This window comes from Medicago truncatula, chromosome 1 (genome assembly GCF_003473485.1).
Source record: "Medicago truncatula cultivar Jemalong A17 chromosome 1, MtrunA17r5.0-ANR, whole genome shotgun sequence".
Classification (NCBI taxonomy): Eukaryota; Viridiplantae; Streptophyta; class Magnoliopsida; order Fabales; family Fabaceae; genus Medicago; species Medicago truncatula.
Genome location: NC_053042.1, coordinates 184,895 through 204,441, shown reverse-complemented (window position 1 = coordinate 204,441; position 19,547 = coordinate 184,895). Strand labels below are relative to the sequence as shown.

At 34.8% G+C, this 19,547-nt stretch overlaps 1 protein-coding gene across 2 annotated transcripts; it reads left to right on the top strand.

Annotated features, from left to right (window-relative positions):
- Window positions 1-1,241: 1,241 nt before the first annotated feature.
- LOC11420841 (subtilisin-like protease SBT4.3) lies at window positions 1,242-4,300 on the top strand. 2 transcript variants are annotated; one of them, XM_039831623.1, is made up of 3 exons: window positions 1,242-1,732; window positions 2,499-3,062; window positions 3,162-4,300. In XM_039831623.1, the coding sequence occupies exons 1-3, from the start codon at window positions 1,261-1,263 to the stop codon at window positions 4,238-4,240; spliced, it is 2,115 nt and encodes a 704-aa protein (XP_039687557.1). In that variant the 5' UTR covers window positions 1,242-1,260; the 3' UTR covers window positions 4,241-4,300. The 2 variants fall into 2 exon arrangements, with proteins under 2 accessions (XP_039687557.1, XP_003588418.1); XM_003588370.2 differs by having other exon boundaries at window positions 2,499-4,300.
- The last annotated feature ends 15,247 nt before the right edge of the window (window positions 4,301-19,547 follow it).

Below are 19,547 nucleotides of genomic sequence, written 5' to 3'. Positions count from 1 at the left end.
AGATTCTGAGAATAATTGTTAAACTACATGTGGGCGCACGTGAGAAGTTTTCATTGTGGGGCCAAAGCTTTATAAATAGCAATAAAAACCACCGCCCCATTAAAAAGTTTTTTTTTTTTTTGAAAACTTGGTATCCGGTCTAAGAACTAACTAATCCGAGGGGACCAATCCCACCGGCCACTAGCGGGAGTCCCGTTTAAAGTCAGAACAAGCTCTGTATGAACTTAGCCCACCGAAATTGGCACCAGAGGGAATCGAACCTGAGACCTTTGAAAGAGCAAACTCTAAGATCCCAAGCCAACCACTAGGCCAACTCCAAATGGGTTGCCCCATAAAAAGGTTGAAAGTGGTGTACAAGAAAAGAATAAAAAACTGAGAACACATATAAAGGTAGTGTGATGAGAAGATGAAAAAGTTGTCTAATGGAATAAAGGTAGCATGATGTCATGATGATCATAGGGAAAAGGTTGAATGGATATAAGAATAACCACCACTCGTAGAAAAGGTTGCGAGTGGGACTCTAGAAATGAATAAAGGTAGTGTGATGCCATGACGTGAATAGAAAATAAAGCCTTAGATGCTGGAATAGGTTCCTGAACTACAAACATGAGTAGATAAGAAGTTACTGAGAATAGGAAAAAAAAAGCCTTAGAAGCTGGAGTAGGTTCCTAAACTACAAACATGAGCAAATGAGAAGTTACCAATGTGGATCCAACACTTTACAAATGGGTCCACATAAAATGGTGGGACCGACATAAGTTTCATCTAACAAAATAATGAGTGTTACACTATGTGTTGAAAGGATATTGATTATAACATTTCTCTTTAAAATATACTCCTTTCATCCGTTATTATGTGACCATTTGAACATTTAAAATAAATTAAAAAAAGATAATGACACTTTTAATAAATTACCCTAATCACATATTTGTGTATTTTTTTGCAAAAAAAATAATTCAAACATTCTTTATTATCATAAATGTAAATGAGAAGATATTGAATTGAGAGTAATAAAAGAAATATTAATTAGAGGACACAATTGAATAAAATCAATCTTGTATTGAAAATTGAAAGGGTAATTTATTTTGCATTACAAAATGGGTTATTTATTATGGAATGCAGGGAGTAATTTTTTTTTATTCAAATGTCATATCCTAATTAAATTATTTTTTATCAATTAAAAATATTTTGATAAATATGATTTTCTTATGTGTATAAATACATTGTTTGGATTTGTGTTAAGTATTCCCCATTTCGAATATGGCAAATCATACTGTTGTTTTATCAATCTTTGTGTCTTTAGTTTTCACATCACTGATTACCTTGGCGTGTGATGCTATTGAAAGTGGCGATGAAAGTAGTAAACTTTACATCGTGTACATGGGCTCACTTCCAAAGGGAGCATCATATTCTCCAACCTCTCACCATGTCAGCTTGTTGCAACATGTTATGGATGAGAGTGACATAGAAAATCGCTTAGTTCGAAGTTACAAGAGGAGTTTCAATGGTTTTGCTGTCATACTCAATGATCAAGAAAGGGAAAAACTTATCCGAATGAGAGGTGTGATCTCGGTTTTTCAAAATCAAGACTTTCACCTTCAAACCACAAGGTCGTGGGACTTCGTTGGACTTCCTCTCTCCTTCAAAAGATATCAAACTATTGAGAGTGATTTGGTGGTTGGAGTCATGGACACTGGAATATGGCCAGGATCTAAAAGTTTCAATGATAAAGGTATACATGTTCGCTAGGGTTAACAATGTTTTACCCCCTGTAATATATATCATTTCTGGGTTTACCCCCTGTAAATTTTATTTATTTACCCCCCCCCCCCCCCCCCCCCCCGTAATTTTCTTCTTCTTCAGAATACCTCCGCTAATGGGTCATTCAAAAACCAAATTTTTTTTTTCTTCAGAAATTTTCTTTTATAGCCTATTAGGGGGTAATTTTTTTTTTTTTTACAAGGGGGTAAATCATTTTTTTTTACAGGGGGTAAACCTGGATATGACCTATATTATAGGGGGTAAAACATCATTAACCCTATTTGTTTTCATAATCACAAAATCTTATATGTTATAATTATCATAAATTGTTTATTTCCTAATAATTATCACATGTGCGAAATTTCACCTCGCTTAAAATTATAAATATTTAATTACTTAGAATAATTTTACGATTATTATATTTACTTAATTTCCTCTTTTCATAGATTAATTAATAATGTTGTTTATCATGAGTATCTTAGGACATGGAGAAATATTATTGTTTTCATTATAGGAAGATACAATAATATAATTAGAAGATTCTAATAGCTAACTATATACTATGAGAACCCACCCGAGTTGGTCTAATGGCATTAACTTGAGGTCTTGGAGTGTGCTTCTATCAAGGTCTCATGTTCGACTCTTACCAATGCCAATTTAGGTGAGATAGTTTAGCTTCTTAATATATATACACAATGAGCTTATTAATTCGATTATTCATTTTTATAATTTACTAGGTCTTGGTCCAATCCCAAAAAAGTGGAGGGGAGTTTGTGCAGGTGGTAGTGACTTCAATTGTAATAAGAAGATCATTGGAGCACGATTTTACGGCAATGGAGATGTGAGTGCAAGAGATGAATCAGGCCATGGAACCCACACAACATCGATAGTAGGTGGACGTGAGGTGAAAGGTGTAAGCTTTTATGGTTATGCAAAAGGAATTGCAAGAGGTGGAGTTCCATCTTCAAGGATTGCTGCATACAAAGTTTGCACAAAATCAGGTTTATGTAGTCCTGTTGGTATATTGGCAGCATTTGATGATGCCATTGCTGATGGAGTTGATGTCATTACTATCTCTATTTGTGCCCCTAGATTTTATGATTTTTTGAATGACCCTATTGCTATCGGTTCTTTTCATGCCATGGAGAAGGGAATACTCACAGTGCAGGCTGCAGGAAATTCTGGCCCTACCCGAAGTAGTGTTTGTAGTGTATCACCTTGGTTATTTAGTGTTGCTGGAACTACCATAGATCGACAATTCATTGCTAAGCTCATTCTTGGAAATGGAAAGACATATATTGGTAAGTCAATCAATACAACACCTTCAAATGGCACCAAATTTCCAATAGCTTTGTGTGATACTCAAGCTTGCTCACCTGATGGAATTATATTTTCCCCAGAAAAGTGTAATTCTAAAGACAAAAAGAGGGTGAAGGGTAAACTTGTTTTATGTGGATCGCCATTAGGTCAAAAATTGACTTCGGTGAGTAGTGCAATTGGTTCAATCCTTAATGTGTCATACCTTGGTTTTGAAACTGCATTTGTCACTAAGAAGCCTACACTTACCTTGGAATCAAAAAACTTTCTTCGAGTTCAACATTACACAAATTCCACCAAATACCCAATAGCCGAAATCTTAAAGAGTGAGATCTTCCATGACATCAAAGCTCCTAAAGTTGTCACTTTCTCTTCACGTGGCCCAAATCCTTTTGTTCCAGAAATTATGAAACCAGATATAAGTGCTCCAGGAGTGGAAATCTTGGCTGCATATTCACCTTTAACGTCACCCTCATCGGATATAGGTGACAAGAGAAAGTTTAAATACAACATATTATCTGGAACCTCTATGGCATGCCCTCATGCTGCTGGAGTTGTTGCATATGTGAAATCATTTCATCCAGATTGGTCACCTGCATCTATAAAATCCGCTATCATGACAACTGCTACAACAATGAAAAGTACTTATGATGATATGGCTGGTGAATTTGCTTATGGATCTGGTAATATCAATCCACAACAAGCCGTTCACCCTGGACTTGTTTATGACATCACTAAGCAAGATTATGTGAAAATGCTTTGTAATTATGGTTATGGTTCTGACAAAATTAAACAGATAAGTGGAGATAATTCAAGTTGCCATGAAGATCCTGAAAGATCATTGGTGAAAGATATAAACTATCCTGCAATGGTTATTCCTGCACATAAGCATTTCAATGTAAAGGTTCATAGAACAGTCACAAATGTTGGCTTTCCTAACTCAACCTACAAAGCTACTCTCAGCCATCATGATCCGAAAATCAAGATTAGTGTGGAACCAAAATTTCTCTCTTTCAAATCATTAAATGAGAAACAATCATTTGTTATTATTGTTGTTGGAAGAGTAAAATCAAATCAAACTGTGTTTTCCTCATCACTTGTTTGGTCAGATGGAATCCACAATGTCAGGAGTCCCATCATTGTGCAAATATTATCTTTATAGTCAACCATGTTATTATCATGGAAAACTAAATAAATGATTATTTAGTCTTTTATGATGCTCTCTATATCTTTAGTTGTTCATGTTGATTTTTTTTATAATAATTCAAAATTTAATATAGATAACACAAAAAAAAAAAAAGAATTTGCACAAAACAAATGAACACCGAAAACACAATGATGATATAATAACTCTTGAATTAATTTGTCATTAGTTTACAATGAAAAAATAATTATTAATCAAGTGACACAAATGACCATTTTGGGTTTATATATATATATATATATATATATATATATATATATATATATATATATATATATATATATATATATTTTAATCAATCCTACTAAAATCGTTTTAAGCTTGATGCATACATTCAACTTAGAACTCTCAATATTAAAAACCAAAGTACAATAAATGTACATTATAAAAAAAATAATTAAAAACACATACAAATTAATATAAAAATATATGCATGCAACATTATATTAAAAAGTAATATACAAAAAAAGGTGGCGTTTACAACGCACAACTATTAAATTTGTGCATGATACATAAATGCCTCCAAAACCTTATGTAGCCAGTCTTCCAGTTTCTTTATATAAAAAAATTTCTGACATAAAGCGGTACGAATGGGTGGATTCAGCTTTTAATGGGTTAATGGTGCTTTACCCCCTGTAATTTTTTTTTTTTTTGGAATACCCCCTAATAGGTCATAAAAAAACAAAAAATTTCTGCAAAAAAAAAAATTGTTTTTTTTTATGACCTATTATGAGGTATTCCAAAAAAAATAAATTACAGGAGGTAAATCAGAAAAAATATTTGACAGGAGGGAAAACCGAAAATGACCTATATTACAGGGGGTAAAACACCTTTAACCCGCTTTTAATATAGGGTTAATAGTGTTTTTCACCCCTGTAATATATGTCATTTCTGGTTTTCGCCCCTATAAAATTTTCGGTTTGGTTTGTGTCCTCGTAAAAAAAAATTCCGGAAAACACCCTTAATAGGCCATTTTCAGAAAAAAATTTCAAGAAATTTTGGGTTTTTGAATGACCTAGTAAGGGTGTTTTTCGGAAAAAAAATATTTTACGAGGATGTAAATCAAATCGAAAATTTTATAGGGGCGAAAATTGAAAATGACATATATTACAAAGGTGAAAAGCACTGTTAACTCTTTAATATACTATCTTATACTAACTTGTCCTCTAGCGAAATGATTAAGTTTTTTATTTTGAGTAAAAATGGTTAAGGTAAAGCCAAAACGAAGTTAGATTAATTATTATTTTGAAATAGATTCATTATTCTTAAAAAAAAAACAGTTCTTTAAACGTGTGATGTGTTTCTACAATAGTTTTTTTTTTTTTTTTTTTGTAAAATTATTTCAATAATTTTTAAATGTATCAAAAAAATTATTTAAAAAATAGGGTTATACGTCTTTACCCCCTGTAATTTGGGTGATTTTCGGTTTATCTTCCTGTAAAAAAAAGTTTAGATTCCATCCCTAAAATATGAAGATTCTTTCAAAAATGCCATTGGCCCCATTTGGCACACTCCACTTGCTGACATGACACTTATTTAGCATACCACTGTGTATTTAATTTAGTTTTTTTTTTTGCTTGACATGTGTTTAATTATGTTACACATCATTAATTTCCTTTTTTAAATTAAAATCATTTTAATATTTATAGAAAAAAATAAAAACAATTATTCTACTAATCTCCCTATCTAACTTTACCAAGAAATACTCTTGAGTATATTTACTTACTTTTCCTTTCAGAATTAAAATTTAAAAAGGGTTACAATTCAAACCCCCCTTTCTTGTGATGTTTATTGCTACTTCATTTTCTTCTTATTCTCAAATCGAACACACAACCCTTCTAATCCTAGCTGATTCCCGTTGATTCACAATCGAATTTTTGGGTTTGTTTTTTGGTTTATTTGGTTTTGATTGCAGCATACATGATCTTTGTTTATTGTTGTTTTAGATTCCTCAACAACACAACAACAACACCGCAACAAATTCATATGAATTCTGGGTCGTATTTGTGTTCATGGAGCGACATACATGGAGGAACAGAGAGAAGAGAAGGGAGTAGAGAGAAAGAAGAGAGAAGGATATAGAACAGGGAGGAAGAGAAGAGAAGGAATAGAGAGAGAAAAAATTATTGGTTATTTTTGTTAGTGTTGTTGTGTAGGTTTTGTTAATGTTGTTGTGTGTTGGTTATTTTTGAATGAATTTGTTGATTTTTTTAATAAAAAATTATGGGTTTGTGATGAACACATTGAACAAATTGATGAAGAAGATGAATAAAAGAATTTTGGATTGGTTTTAGTAATTTAAAGTTATTTTATAATAATAGAAAATACAAGTGGATTAAAAATAATTAAAAATAGCCATGTCAGCATACCACATCATCAATTATACACAATCAGATTCAAGTCAGCGTGCCATGTCATTCATTTTGCTTAGCCAGCTGCTTGAGGGTCTAAAATAAAAGAATCTTCATATTTCAGAGACGGAATCTAAACTTTTTTTTTACAGGGGATAAACCGAAACTCGTCTAAATTACAAGGGATAAAGACATATTAACCCTAAAAACATATCAAAATTACAACAAAACGTATTTAAATGTGTCTGTAGTTTTTTTTTTTTTTTTGACAAAAAATGTGACTTTAATTAATCAATTATTTTGACATTAATGTATGTTTGCTAGTTAACTTAGAATTTAAATATGTCTTTCGTTAATTAATTTAATCTATAAAACTATTAATAAAAGAGACACTTGAATATATTTTTTTGTTACAGAGACACCTAAATCAGAAAAATATTTAATTACTTTTTTGTTTCGTGGCCTATTATTCATATTATTTTTATTAACCAAATCGAAATTCATCTTATTCAAAATAATATCACTCGGTTATTAAACACAATTTTTTAACTTTTAGTCTAACAAAATAATCACTACAAATATTGAATATGAGTTCCAAACGAATAGTCCAATACTACTTTAAAAAAAAAAAGAAATAATGTTATTTAATGAAATGGTGGGGTCACATTTTTTTTCAAGTTTTTCAGCAAAAAGTCATCTGAAAGTAGCAGGTAAACATCTCAGCCCTTATATAAAATATTAATATATCAACAGTTCAGAATTGTTGTCAGAAGCAAAAAGGCATACTTGTGTATGCATAAATTTAACATTTGTGCATCGTAAATGCCACCCAAGAGAAATTGCAGATTGGCTGCAAGAACAAGGCTTATGGTGAAATTAGTTTCCAATATAGACTTAGAAGAAATTAGCCTTTTATTAAAAATAAGTTACCTTTGTAGATGTAAAGAACTATGAAACATGACGGCACCGCTCATTCAATCGGCTTGCTAATTCTTATTCTTCCTTCAATCACTAGTTTTTCAATTGGATCACGTTTCTTCATTTGTATTTTGCACTGCTTCCATTGCATGTTTATATATGCTTTTGGCAAATTCGGTGGGAATTGATTTTGTTGAAACTGTACCGATTGTTGGAATAGGTTCTTTTGATTGTGAACTGTTCGTGAATTGAGAGACTTTTCTCCATCGGTTCTTCTTTCCAAAATTGCAGATATTTGATTCGGTGGTTGATCACCAAATTTAATCATTACGTGATTGCTTTTCTCTGTTCTTCTGTTTGATTTCAATCCCAGCTGCCATGTTCGACTGGAAGGCTGAGATGTATGTTCTAGCCGTGCCCCCAAAGGTTGCGAGGTTTGTCACACTGCCCCCACCAGGTGCTTCTCCGGTGATTTCGTTTGCACAAACTTTGACAGCCTCGACCAGGCTGTTTCCAACGGCAATTTACCTCAACCTTTGATTCGAGGTGGAAGACAACATGAGCATGGAAAATGATGTCTTTAGGAAGAGGGTACTATGAATTTTTCTTTGCAACAAATATGGATATGTGCATGGTCTGGGCTGCAGGCACGGTCAACTTGAAGTCGGGTGTCCTTCGAATGTTTGAGTGGTCCAAAGATTTTAATAAGCATACTCAACGCAACACACATGCTCAGGTGTGGATTCAATTGCTTGAATTGCCTCAGGAGTATTGGATGGAGCAGACACTCCGAGAGATTGCCAGTGTGATTGGTACACCTCTTTTGATTGACAACGCGACGTCCAAGCGCTTGTTCGGTCACTAATTCTGGTTGATATGGATTTCTCTCGCAAGCGCTTTCATGAAATTGATGTCGAAAGGGAAGGGTGTTCCTTTACAGTCGAAGTGGCCTATGAATGGTTACCGGATTTCTGTTCTCACTTTCAGAATATAGGTCATGATGTCACTACTTGCAGACGGCTTTATCCTAGGAAGGAAACACAAACACTGAAGGAACAAATTGTGCAGGGGAAGAAGCAAGTCCCTGCTGAGAAGGTTACTTGGGTACCAATAAAAAATAATCCATCTGGCATTGGTTCCTCTATAGCTTTTGGCTCCTCAAAAGAAAATGTTCCAGAACCGATAAATGTAGATGAGGAAACGGAAGTAGTCCCACAACAATCATTGAGTTCAGATGTTCCCGTTCAGAAAACAATTGAGGTCGCACCTTTGGAGGAGGAAACAAAAAATGTCCCACATCCGCAGCACCAATCCACAAATTCAGATATTCTAGTTCAAAGACCACTTGAGGCCGCATCTTTGGAGGCTACTTTGGAGATGGATGCAGTTTCTCCATCCCAAGGGGACAACATTATTGACCACACAGATGACATCCCGGTTGTAACGCCGACAATTATGGTAAATCCTATTTCTCATAGCCCTGCTATTACTAATAATACTTTTAGCATACAACTTGAGAATGTATTTGATGAGATAGCTAGAAATGATTTGGAGGAGAACCAAGAGCATATTTTATCCCCAGTCAAGGAAAAAACTTTAGATGTCAGTAGTATTGTGGCGCCAAATGGTGCTCCTGTAGACCCGGTGCTGCAGAAAGACTTAGATTTTATGCAAACTTGGCTAGCAAAGGCCATTGTGAATGAGGTGCCATTTAAAGAGGTAGTTTCAAAGTCTCAAGAAAAAAAAGAATTTGCAAAAGGGTTCTTACAAAACCCGCTCTCAGGGTCCTCTTCCTCCGTTTAAATGAATATATATATATATTTTTTTGGAACATCTGGAGGATTAGTAATAATGATTCTAGGCTTGATACTACGTGGTTTACTATGTTGTCTTCTTCTTTGTTAGCGGATTTTGCTAGGGAAAGGAATGGAATGCCTAATAATAGATTTCCTTAGCTATTTCGGTCCCTTTTTTTCCTGTATATAATTACTTTTCTTTTGAGGGTTTTGGTCTAGTCCCCCTTATTGTAAATATTTTTCCCTTTTCTTTTTTTAATAATGTTACGTATTGAAAAGGCGATAGAGGATGGAGGTTTCTGTTGGATGCCAACCTAGTTGAGATGCTTCAGATTTTTCCGGATGCCTAACTTTTCTCTTAGCCTTATCGAAAAAAAGGAATATACAAATACTATTTTACACCACATTTATGATAATAAGGAATATACAAATACTATTTTTTGGCAAGGATCCTTGGACTCCCCCTAAATATGAGATCCCCTCTCACTTTGCAGCTCCATATATATATATATATATATATATATATGAGATTTTCTAGAACACACCCACTAATTTTTATAGGGAGTGTTTTAGCAAGCAACACCTTAAGGTGTATTTAGCTACTTTTTAGTTATAACTTGCTAAAACACACCTTCTAGAAAATAAGTGGGTGAATTATAGCAAATTCCTATAGGAGTTGCTAACATACATCCATTTAATTTTTAAGAAGGTGTGTTTTAGCAACATTCACCTTAAGGTGTATTTAACAACTTTTTAGTTTTATCTTTGCTAAAACACACCTTAATAAAAACTAGTGGGTGTATCCTAGCAAACCCTTATATATATATATAAATTAAGTTATGCATATAAAAAATTAAGCCAAAAAAAAAAGTTAAGCAAAAATATAATTCTAAATCTACTATGCATCCATTTCCTTCTTCTTTATTTTCTACAATTTTAATATTTTTTTTTCTTAATATGAATTACCCACCGATCAAATTTTATAGGTTTTTTTTTAATCATTCAATTCATATGTTCTATATACAGCAAATTAACCCACTTTGCTCAAAATGACATTTAATATATATATTCTATTAAATAATGAAGAAAAATATAATTAACTAGTGCCCCAACAAGACCCTTATTTTTTTAACAACACTCATAAAAAATGTTATATTTGTTTGTCTTTTGGACACTCTATCTAACTGCCTTTTTGCCTATATTTTTATTTATTTGTCTATCTATTATATATATGACACAAATCAAGTGAGAATGTTATCTAATATCAATAAGTGGTAACCCTCAATATAAATCGAATGGTGAGATTAAAACATGACTTTAAGTGAATCATGTATCTCACATCATTCTTTATGTACTACCAATGTTTTAAGTCTTCAGTTTCTTATTCTTTGCGCGATCAAACTTCAAAGATAACAACATTGCTAACATTTTCACCAAAGGAGTTGGTTGTTACCCTTTCATAAGCTGAAGCATAAAAGATGTTTCCTCCACATTCGCCAAATACTAATAAATTAACATACTTCCATGTGAACCATAGTGTGTGTGTGACTATATATGTATAACCGACGCAAGGAAAGATGTACAAAAGAAAATAAATAGCAAAGACAATTGCAAATACTTAATTACCAGGCCTTAGCAAAGCAAAGATACAAAATAGCTTTTGAATGAAATAAGAGATGTTGATAAAAGTCCTCAAGAGCAAAGTATTTAAATTTTTGGGAAATGTTAATGACTGCAAAAAGGCGATCAAATTGCAGTCAAAACAATAGGATTGTAATTATTCCCAATGATCTCCTTCATCTTCTGGCATTCATACACACCGATAAACCACAAATTTGGAATGCTTGTGAGCACGGAAACATCCAGAAGAACATATTCCAAATCATTGCAGTCCTTGATGATTAACAATTCTAAACACTCGAATCCTTGACAATTAATGATTTTTCCAAATGTGCTTCAGTTTTGGAAGAGAAAACAATTTTAAGAACAATAGCTCCCACTGCAACATGCGATCGGTTGATTTAAATATCTCTTCTAAGCACTCACATTCAATCACAAATAGTTCCTTCAAATGTGAGAATAAGTGCATCATGTTGGATGGGATGCAATTCAATAGCTTGTGAAAGTTTACAATGTCAAGGCGTCTTCATCGATATCTTTAAATGTCTCTAATTTTTGCAACTCCACCTGCACAACACACAACATAAAGGGAATACATAAGTCTGAGCTTCATTTTTTACTTATAATTATACCCTTAAATAAATTTGAATACAAAAATCTTATATTATTTGTGCCATTTTAAAAAATAAGAATTTATATTACATTTGTTATATTGTTGGTGTTGCGTGTTGCACGACAGCTTTTTTTCTCTCTTATTTGATGAGAAAACACAAAACGTGTCTCTTTTAGTGGTGTTGTGTGCTACTAAAATTCAATCCTATAATAAAATATATTTAAAAAAACTCTTCAATTGTTTAAACTTTAATCTTTATCTCATTGGAGAAAACACTGTTTGGACTGTAGTGATATACCAACTTTGACGGTGATCGTAGCAACATTGTTTGGATTATGCTTGCTTTTTTGTTTTAGTATATTTAGTTTATTGTTGTATTTTTAAAAGGATAACTAGCATCAGTATTCCAAGCTTAATAACAAAGCAAATTGTGTGTTGTTTATGCCTGTCGTTCAAATTCGTGGGGAATGGGCATGGTGCTATATAGCACTGCTCTATTGAAAAAAATAAGTATAGTTTATTAATGCAAAACGTCTATATCTATATTTTTAATGAATTAATTAATGAAAATCAGAATCAAATCATATCTTAGTTGTACCCTCCTGAACAAAAACACTTGAGCTTCGGCACTCCAAGAAACACTAACTCCTTTAATTGTGGAAATGAAATCTGAACCGTTTCATTACAAATGAATTCCCTGCCTTCTTCAATAGTGGATAAAGGGATATCATAGTCATAATCTCCTGAACAGACACATATTCCAGCATAGGAAGATAACAAAGTTTCAATACCTCCAACTTAGGAAATAAAGTATTGACTTTGTTCCCTCCTGATGTGGATTCGTGGAAAAATCACACCAATAAAATACTTGATGTGTGGAGAAAAGTAATCAAGTAACTAAAACAAGTGGGTGACAGTTATAAACACAAGCCAAAATAGAAAACAGCTGGAGAAAAGAAGAGATAACTTCTTTTCAAATATTGACCTAGTTTGGGGAGAGAGCAGCCATCCGTTCCACTATAATGATGAGTAACTTTACAAAGAGATAACAAAAGGTTACAAGAATTACTCTTCAAACCTAATTCTATCCAAAGTCCCAATCTCTTCCCGTGACCAAGAGATTCAATCCTAATAGTGTTTCCCAAGGTGAATCAATCTCAACCGTAGTGTCTCCCACTTAGAGAAATATCTCTAAACCCTAGTTTGTTGTTTGTTTCTAAACCCTTGTTTTCCGCACCCCGCTCTCTCTCTCTCTCACAAGGTTTACATCTGATACAAGATTTACATTTATAGTAAAAGGATCCCTCAAAAATTGAAACAAATCTCACGCATAAAAATAGGTTTTATTTTTATGCATCAGAGCAAAATCGAGGCTCGATTTTTGCAAATCGTGGCTCAATTTTTCCAGAAGCAAAACTCCTAAAACTGCACCCAAAAATCGTGGCTCAATTTCTCCAAATCGAGACTCGGTTTTTCCATATTTTTGATCCTCAAATTTTGAGTTAATTCTCAACAATCTCCACCTTGACTCTAAATAAGTGATGATGCCAATTTAACCATCAACCACCTCGGTGCCCTTTCCCTTGCTCCCCACTACACCATGTAGCTCCACAAGTTTCCACCCAACCTCTTCAACCATCGGAATGCCTTCTGCCTTCTTGGAGATTATTGCATCCAACTACACTAGGAATTTTAGGTAGTTCCACAAGTGTACACCTTAACCGTTGTTTCCTTTTCTGCAACCAAAAACAGGTAACTTGTGAAGGTGTGAAAAACACAAGAAGGGGGGGGGGGGGGGGGGGGGTTGAATTGTGTTTTCTTTTTCTCTAAAAAAAAAATACTTCTTCTGATAAAACTTCAGAAGCAGTTTGTGAGTGCTTCTGATGAAATGATCAGAATCAGATTGCAGCGGAAAAGAACAGAGCAGAGAAAAGAAAGACAAAGACACAAGCAGTTATCCTGGTTCCTTCCACAAATCGGAAGTAGTCCAGTCCCCCTTGCACTTCCAAGGAGATTTCACTATAATCACAAAGATTACAAATGCTCAATACTCTCTAAGTATGAGACTTCTCAAAAAATGCTCAAACACACACGCAAGAGTCTTCCAATGCTCAAGCACTAAGCAAGAGTCTTCTAATGCTCAAGCACGCAGGCAAGAGGCTTCTGATCAAACAAAAATACAATGAATTAAGTTTGACTTGAACACTTGATATACAATCAGTGGTGTTCACAATACAATACAATTAAGACTCTAGACTTTTGAATTTCTAAGATGTATCAAATCAGTGCAGAAATTCAGTGTGCTTTGTAGAATCAACTTGACAGAGTTTTGGCGCTTTTTAACTTGTGTATCTCTCTCTACAATCTTCAAGTCTTCACTCCTTTATATAGAGGCGTGAAAGAGACGTTGAGATAATTAGCACGTCTAAAGAGTCGTTTGAAATCCTTTGATCATTCACCAGTAATCCTTTGCCTGATTTGGGTGTAGTCCTTTGAAGAATTAGCTTCAAATTCATTCCCACTTTGAAGGCACAAATTCTGCAGACATAGCTGTTGTCTTGTCTTGTAGCGTGGACAAAACAGAGTAGTGGAGGTAGTGGTTATACACTTGTACTTTGTCAACTCTGTTAACGAAGGACAAATGCTCAGCGCTGTCCAAATGACCGTTGATACCTTCCTTTCAATTCTTCGTTCTTCTTAGATGAGATTGAAATGAGAAACAGCTACTTTGGATCTTCAGTTTGAATATATGGATTAAATGTAGCTTCTGGTGATGACTTCGCTTCTGATGAAAACCTTGCTTCTGATTACCTTCTGCTTCTGATGACGTCATCACTTCAGATGCACTTCAGCTTCAGAAGCACTTTAGCTTCAGACGCAGTTTTCTTCAGATGCTTAGAATTTCTTTTTCTTTTCATTGTTCTTCCAAGACCTATTGAAATAACTTGAGTAGCCTTTGGTCCTGTACACTTGAACAATTATTAGCAATAACCAATTGACAATTTTTAATACCTTGTTATCATCAAAACTTATTAAGGTTCATTGTGAAACACATTTTGTTCCAACAATCTCCCCCTTTTTGATGATGACAAACAATAGTATTTAAAATGTTCAATTGTTGTTAATCTAATTAATAAGTTGACTTCTGGGATAGAGGTTTGTAAGCTCCCCCTGAGTCCAATAGATCTTTAAGGTGAGGTTTGTAAGCTCCCCCTGAGTTCTATTCTTATTAATTAAATTTCAGTAAAAAAAATACTCATAACATATCAGAAGTATTAAAAGGTTTTAGAAGTGGTTCTGAGCAAAGTTCATAAAAAAAACTTAATCAAGTTATTATAAAGGGGCTCAGAGCCTTAAAATACTATACATTTACTCCCCCTTTTGTCATCAACAAAAAGTAAGTAAAAACAAAAGAAAGAGCAGCATAGCAACAAAAGTATAAACTTTAAAATACAGTGTATCAGAGCAAACAACATTAAAATGCAGCAAATATTATCAGAGTACAAAGCTTGTAAAACGTGTGATTCAGAAGCAATGATAACATTTATAATAGACAAGTTAAGATACAAAGTCAAAGCAACTAGAATACTTAGAGGAAAAAATAAACAAGCAAAAATTGGGTGTGCAACTAAGGTTTGGCTTGCTTATACAACTGTTCCAATAGATACTTAATTTGCTCATCCTTCTTCTGAAGTTGTTCATTCTTTGCTCTCAGTCTACTTTTCAACCCAGCATGAATTCTAGCAGTCCTTGAAATGTACTCATCTTCTGGATAGAAAGGAGTGTTGGCTAACAAAGGCACATAATTCAGCTCTTTCACTCTAGCTGCTTCATGCATATCATCCAACATTCTCTTCAGCATTGCAGAGTGAGATGAGACACATTTTGTGCTCAGTTGATCCAGCAGCTCATTAAAATCTTTCTTCAGATCCATCCATTGATCTTGATAGTGAATGGGAGGTACAAGAACTGTTCTGAGAAGAATCAGTGTCTGAATCTCATCACTAAGCCTGATAAGCTGATCATCTATATACTCAGATTCTAGGATGGTGTCTGGGATTGGTGTTTGAGATGTAGAAGGTTTATTTGAGACTGTTTGATGGTCAGAAGAGGTTAGGTCAATTATTGGTGGTTCTGGTTGTTGTTGTTGTTCTGTGTTAGTTTGGTCTAGGTTAGAAACAACCTGTTCAGGAACAGTTGGTTCAGGAACAGTTTGTTCTTGGTCAGAAGCGACTTGTTCAGGAACAGTTTGCTTAGGAATGGTTTGAGTTTCTGTTTGGGTTTCTGTTTGTTGGTTTTCCAAAACAGTCTTTTCAGGGACTGTCTTAGAGGCTTTTTGAGGTGTAGGTTGCATTTCACCACCTAAATGTCTTTCTAGGTTGTGAAGGGTTGAGGATTCTTGTTGTTGGGGGATTTCTGAAGTAGTTGCTTCTGAAACTACTTCAGAGGCTCTTTGTGGAGTTTGGTCATTTTGTGGGTTTGTTTGGTTAGGTTCTTGGTTGGGTTCAGGGTGTTGTACACTAACAGCTTCTGGAATTTCTGGATAAAGTGGGTGAGTTGCAGGCAAATTGAATTTCTCACAGAGTTTAATTTTGTTCTTAGAAAATTCAATTTGAGTTTGCTCAAAGTCAAATGTTCCATAGTCTGTTAGTTTGGTAGGTTTGGTATTTAGAAGTTTTTCTATGTGTTGACTAAGTGGTTGGTCATCTGATTCAGTGGATGATGATGAGGGTGAAGAAGGAAGGTCAGGAATCTGAGTACTGATGTCAGTTTTTAGTGATGTACCTGAAGAGTGAGCTTCTGGAAGAGCTGCTTCTGAAGCTTTAGAAGCTGGTTCTGAAGAAGTAGCTTCTGAAGCTTGCTTGTCTTTCAAAGCTTGAGAAAGCAGTTTCACCCCCTCCTGAACAGTTTCCTTTTCAACCTCAGCAGCCAACGCAGCAAACTCAGCAGCCTTCTCAGGAGCTAGCTTATACCCTGCAGCCTTAAGTTGTTCCTCTCTTTTCTTCTGTTGTCTCAGCTCCTTCATCTTAGTCATCCCAGTTCTAGTATAATTCCTAGCATATAGCCATTGTTCTGCTGTAGGAACATACATTGGCATAACACTAGGCTTATTCTTAGCCTTTTTAGCACATGGCTCTTCTTCTGGCTGTTCAGCTTGATCTTCTTTGCTACCTTCAGCAGTTTTTAGATCTCTTGTTATCTTGTTTCTGATGGTTTGAAGAGCAGCTTCCCTAGCATCAGATTTCTTGACTTTCTGTTTCTGAACATCTTCTTCAGAAGCAGGAGCTTGTTCAGAAGTAACAGCTTGTTCAGAAGCAGAAGCACTAGCTTTGGATTTCTTTGGCTTTGGTGCTGCAACCTCAACATTTGTCTCTTTTCTTGTTCTCTTGGAAGGTTTCCTTTTTGCTTTTTCTTCTTCCAAGTACTCTTCCTTAGTAAGAGATTTGCTTTTTGATTTTCTGCTCTTGGCAGCAGGAAGAACACCTCCAAACATTTTTTCAGGAACATCTTTCAGACTGATCTTTTCTCTTGTACTTTCAAAGTGATCTCTGATAAAGTTCATCTGAACGTCCAGAGGATCTTGCTTACAGATGGGAGGAAAGTTTGGAATCAAAGCTGATTTGGCATCAGATGCCTTCATATCTGTGGGTAGCTTCTTAAGGTCTTTTACATCAATCAGATACATGGACCTCAAGGTTTCTCCATTGATAATTTTTCCTCTAACAGTTCCCAACTGTTCATCTGTGAAGAAGTTTGCCTCCTTCAACATCTTGATGATTCCTCCTTGATGAAGAATCTCAGAGAGTAGCCTTCCATAGGGTACCCAACACCTATTCTTCAGCTGGCTCTCTCTGAGCTGTTCTACCATATGCCTGAAGATGTATCTGGGCACATTAGCCTTTACACTAGTTAAGAAAAAATGTAAAAGGATTTTGTGTTCCAGAGAAGGTTGATCACTACCACCACCTTTTGGTAGTAGGTTGTCATTTTGAATTTTCAGCATCACCTTGGTCTTGGCATTCATATTTGCATAGGCGAAGTCCTTGACCTTGTTGTAGAGTGTTTTGTTCACAATGTCATTCCAGGGGCTGTCTTTGGGTTTAGTGATTCCAGCCTTATAATCTCCTTCTGCTGGTCTTCTGAGGACGAAAGCAATCACATCCTCATTGATCCATACATGTATCCCCATGATGCTTGAATGTATCTGGGTTTTAGTGAATGGTTCCAAGCCCATTTCTTGTCTTGATTTACCCTTGAGTTCTGGATAGAGAATAACTTTTTCATCTTCTTCCATCTTAGCAGCATCTCTATCAAAGATACTGGCTCTAACCCAGAAATGACGAATCAGAGTTTGATAGGTTGGTCCGTTCAGAAAGTTGAAGTAGCTTCCCAAGCCTTGCGCTTCATAGAAGCTTCCAATATCGCAGTTATGAGCGGCCAAAGAAGCAAAATCTACTGGATTCTCTGATTGAATCTTTAAATCTCATTCCTCCAAGGACATGGTTCTTCCCTTAATCACGTAGGCAGGAGCCTCTTCTTGTTGCATGTTAGATGATGAACCAGGTGCAGAACTTGAAGATGCCATTTGAATGATTGAAGATTGAAAAGGGTTCTAGGGTTTTTGAAGTTTCTTAACAGCGAAGGTTTGAAATGAAATGAGAGTGTGAGTTGTGAAGTGAGTAGTGTGTGTTTTTTCTTAAGTGTATTTATCAAAACGTTTGCAATTCAAAAGAGACAAACAAACATAGCATTAATGACAAATTGGGGGCGCGTGTTAGTACGTTTAAAAGCAAATAAAACATCATTGCCCTTTTTGTTATACTCCAATACAAATAGACCACGTCAGAAACTTTTCAGAAAAATAACCTTTGGGTAATGGGACAGCTGTTACAAAAGGTTATTGCCAACGTTCCCACTAGCCAACTATTCAGAAGCAAAGAATACCGCTTCTGAAGTTTTAGTGCTAACGTCATCTTCAGAAGCACATTTTCCTCAGAACCTCAGTTAAGAGCTTCTGATGGACTAAATGCTTCTGAATGGACTTCAGAACCAAACTTCTTATTCAGAGGCAAGCAAATTTTCAATCAGACACAAAGTGCATGTTTAAATTTTTCTTAATAAAATCAAATCTTTCAACAGATAAAAGTTTTGTAAATATATCAGCCCATTGATGTTCAGTATCAATGAATTGTATATCTAAAATTCCTTTTTGAACACAGTCTCTGATAAAATGGTGTTTGATCTCAATATGCTTGGCTCTAGAATGTAGAATTGGATTCTTAGACAAACAAATAGCAGCAGTATTATCACAAAAGATGGGAATACTGTTAGCATTAATCTGATAATCTTCCAACTGATGTTTCATCCAAAGTAGTTGTGTGCAACAACTTGCAGCTGAAATGTATTCTGCTTCTGCTGTAGACATAGCAATAGTTGCTTGTCTTTTGCTTGCCCAGGATATCAGATTCTCTCCCAGGAATTGACAATTTCCACTAGTTGATTTTCTTTCAATCCTGTCACCAGCATAATCAGCATCACAGAATCCAATCAACTTATAATCTAGGGATTTCCTATACAGGAGTCCAATATTAGTTGTTCCTTTCAGATACCTGAAGATTCTCTTAACTGCAGTTAAATGAGATTCTCTAGGATCTGATTGAAATCTTGCACACAAGCATACGTACACTGAATAAAATATCAGGTCTAGATGCAGTGAGGTATAACAGAGAACCAATCATACCTCTGTATAGCTTCTGGTCTACTACAGTTCCAGTATCTTCTTTGCTTAAGATGCAGGTTGGATGCATTGGAGTGTTCATCACTTTACAGTCTTCTAGCTTGAACTTTTTCAGAAGCTCCTTTGTATATTTTGTTTGATGAACATATACTCCTTCTTTACTTTGGTTGATTTGAATTCCAAGAAAGAATTTCAATTCTGCCATCATGTTCATTTCAAATTCATCCTG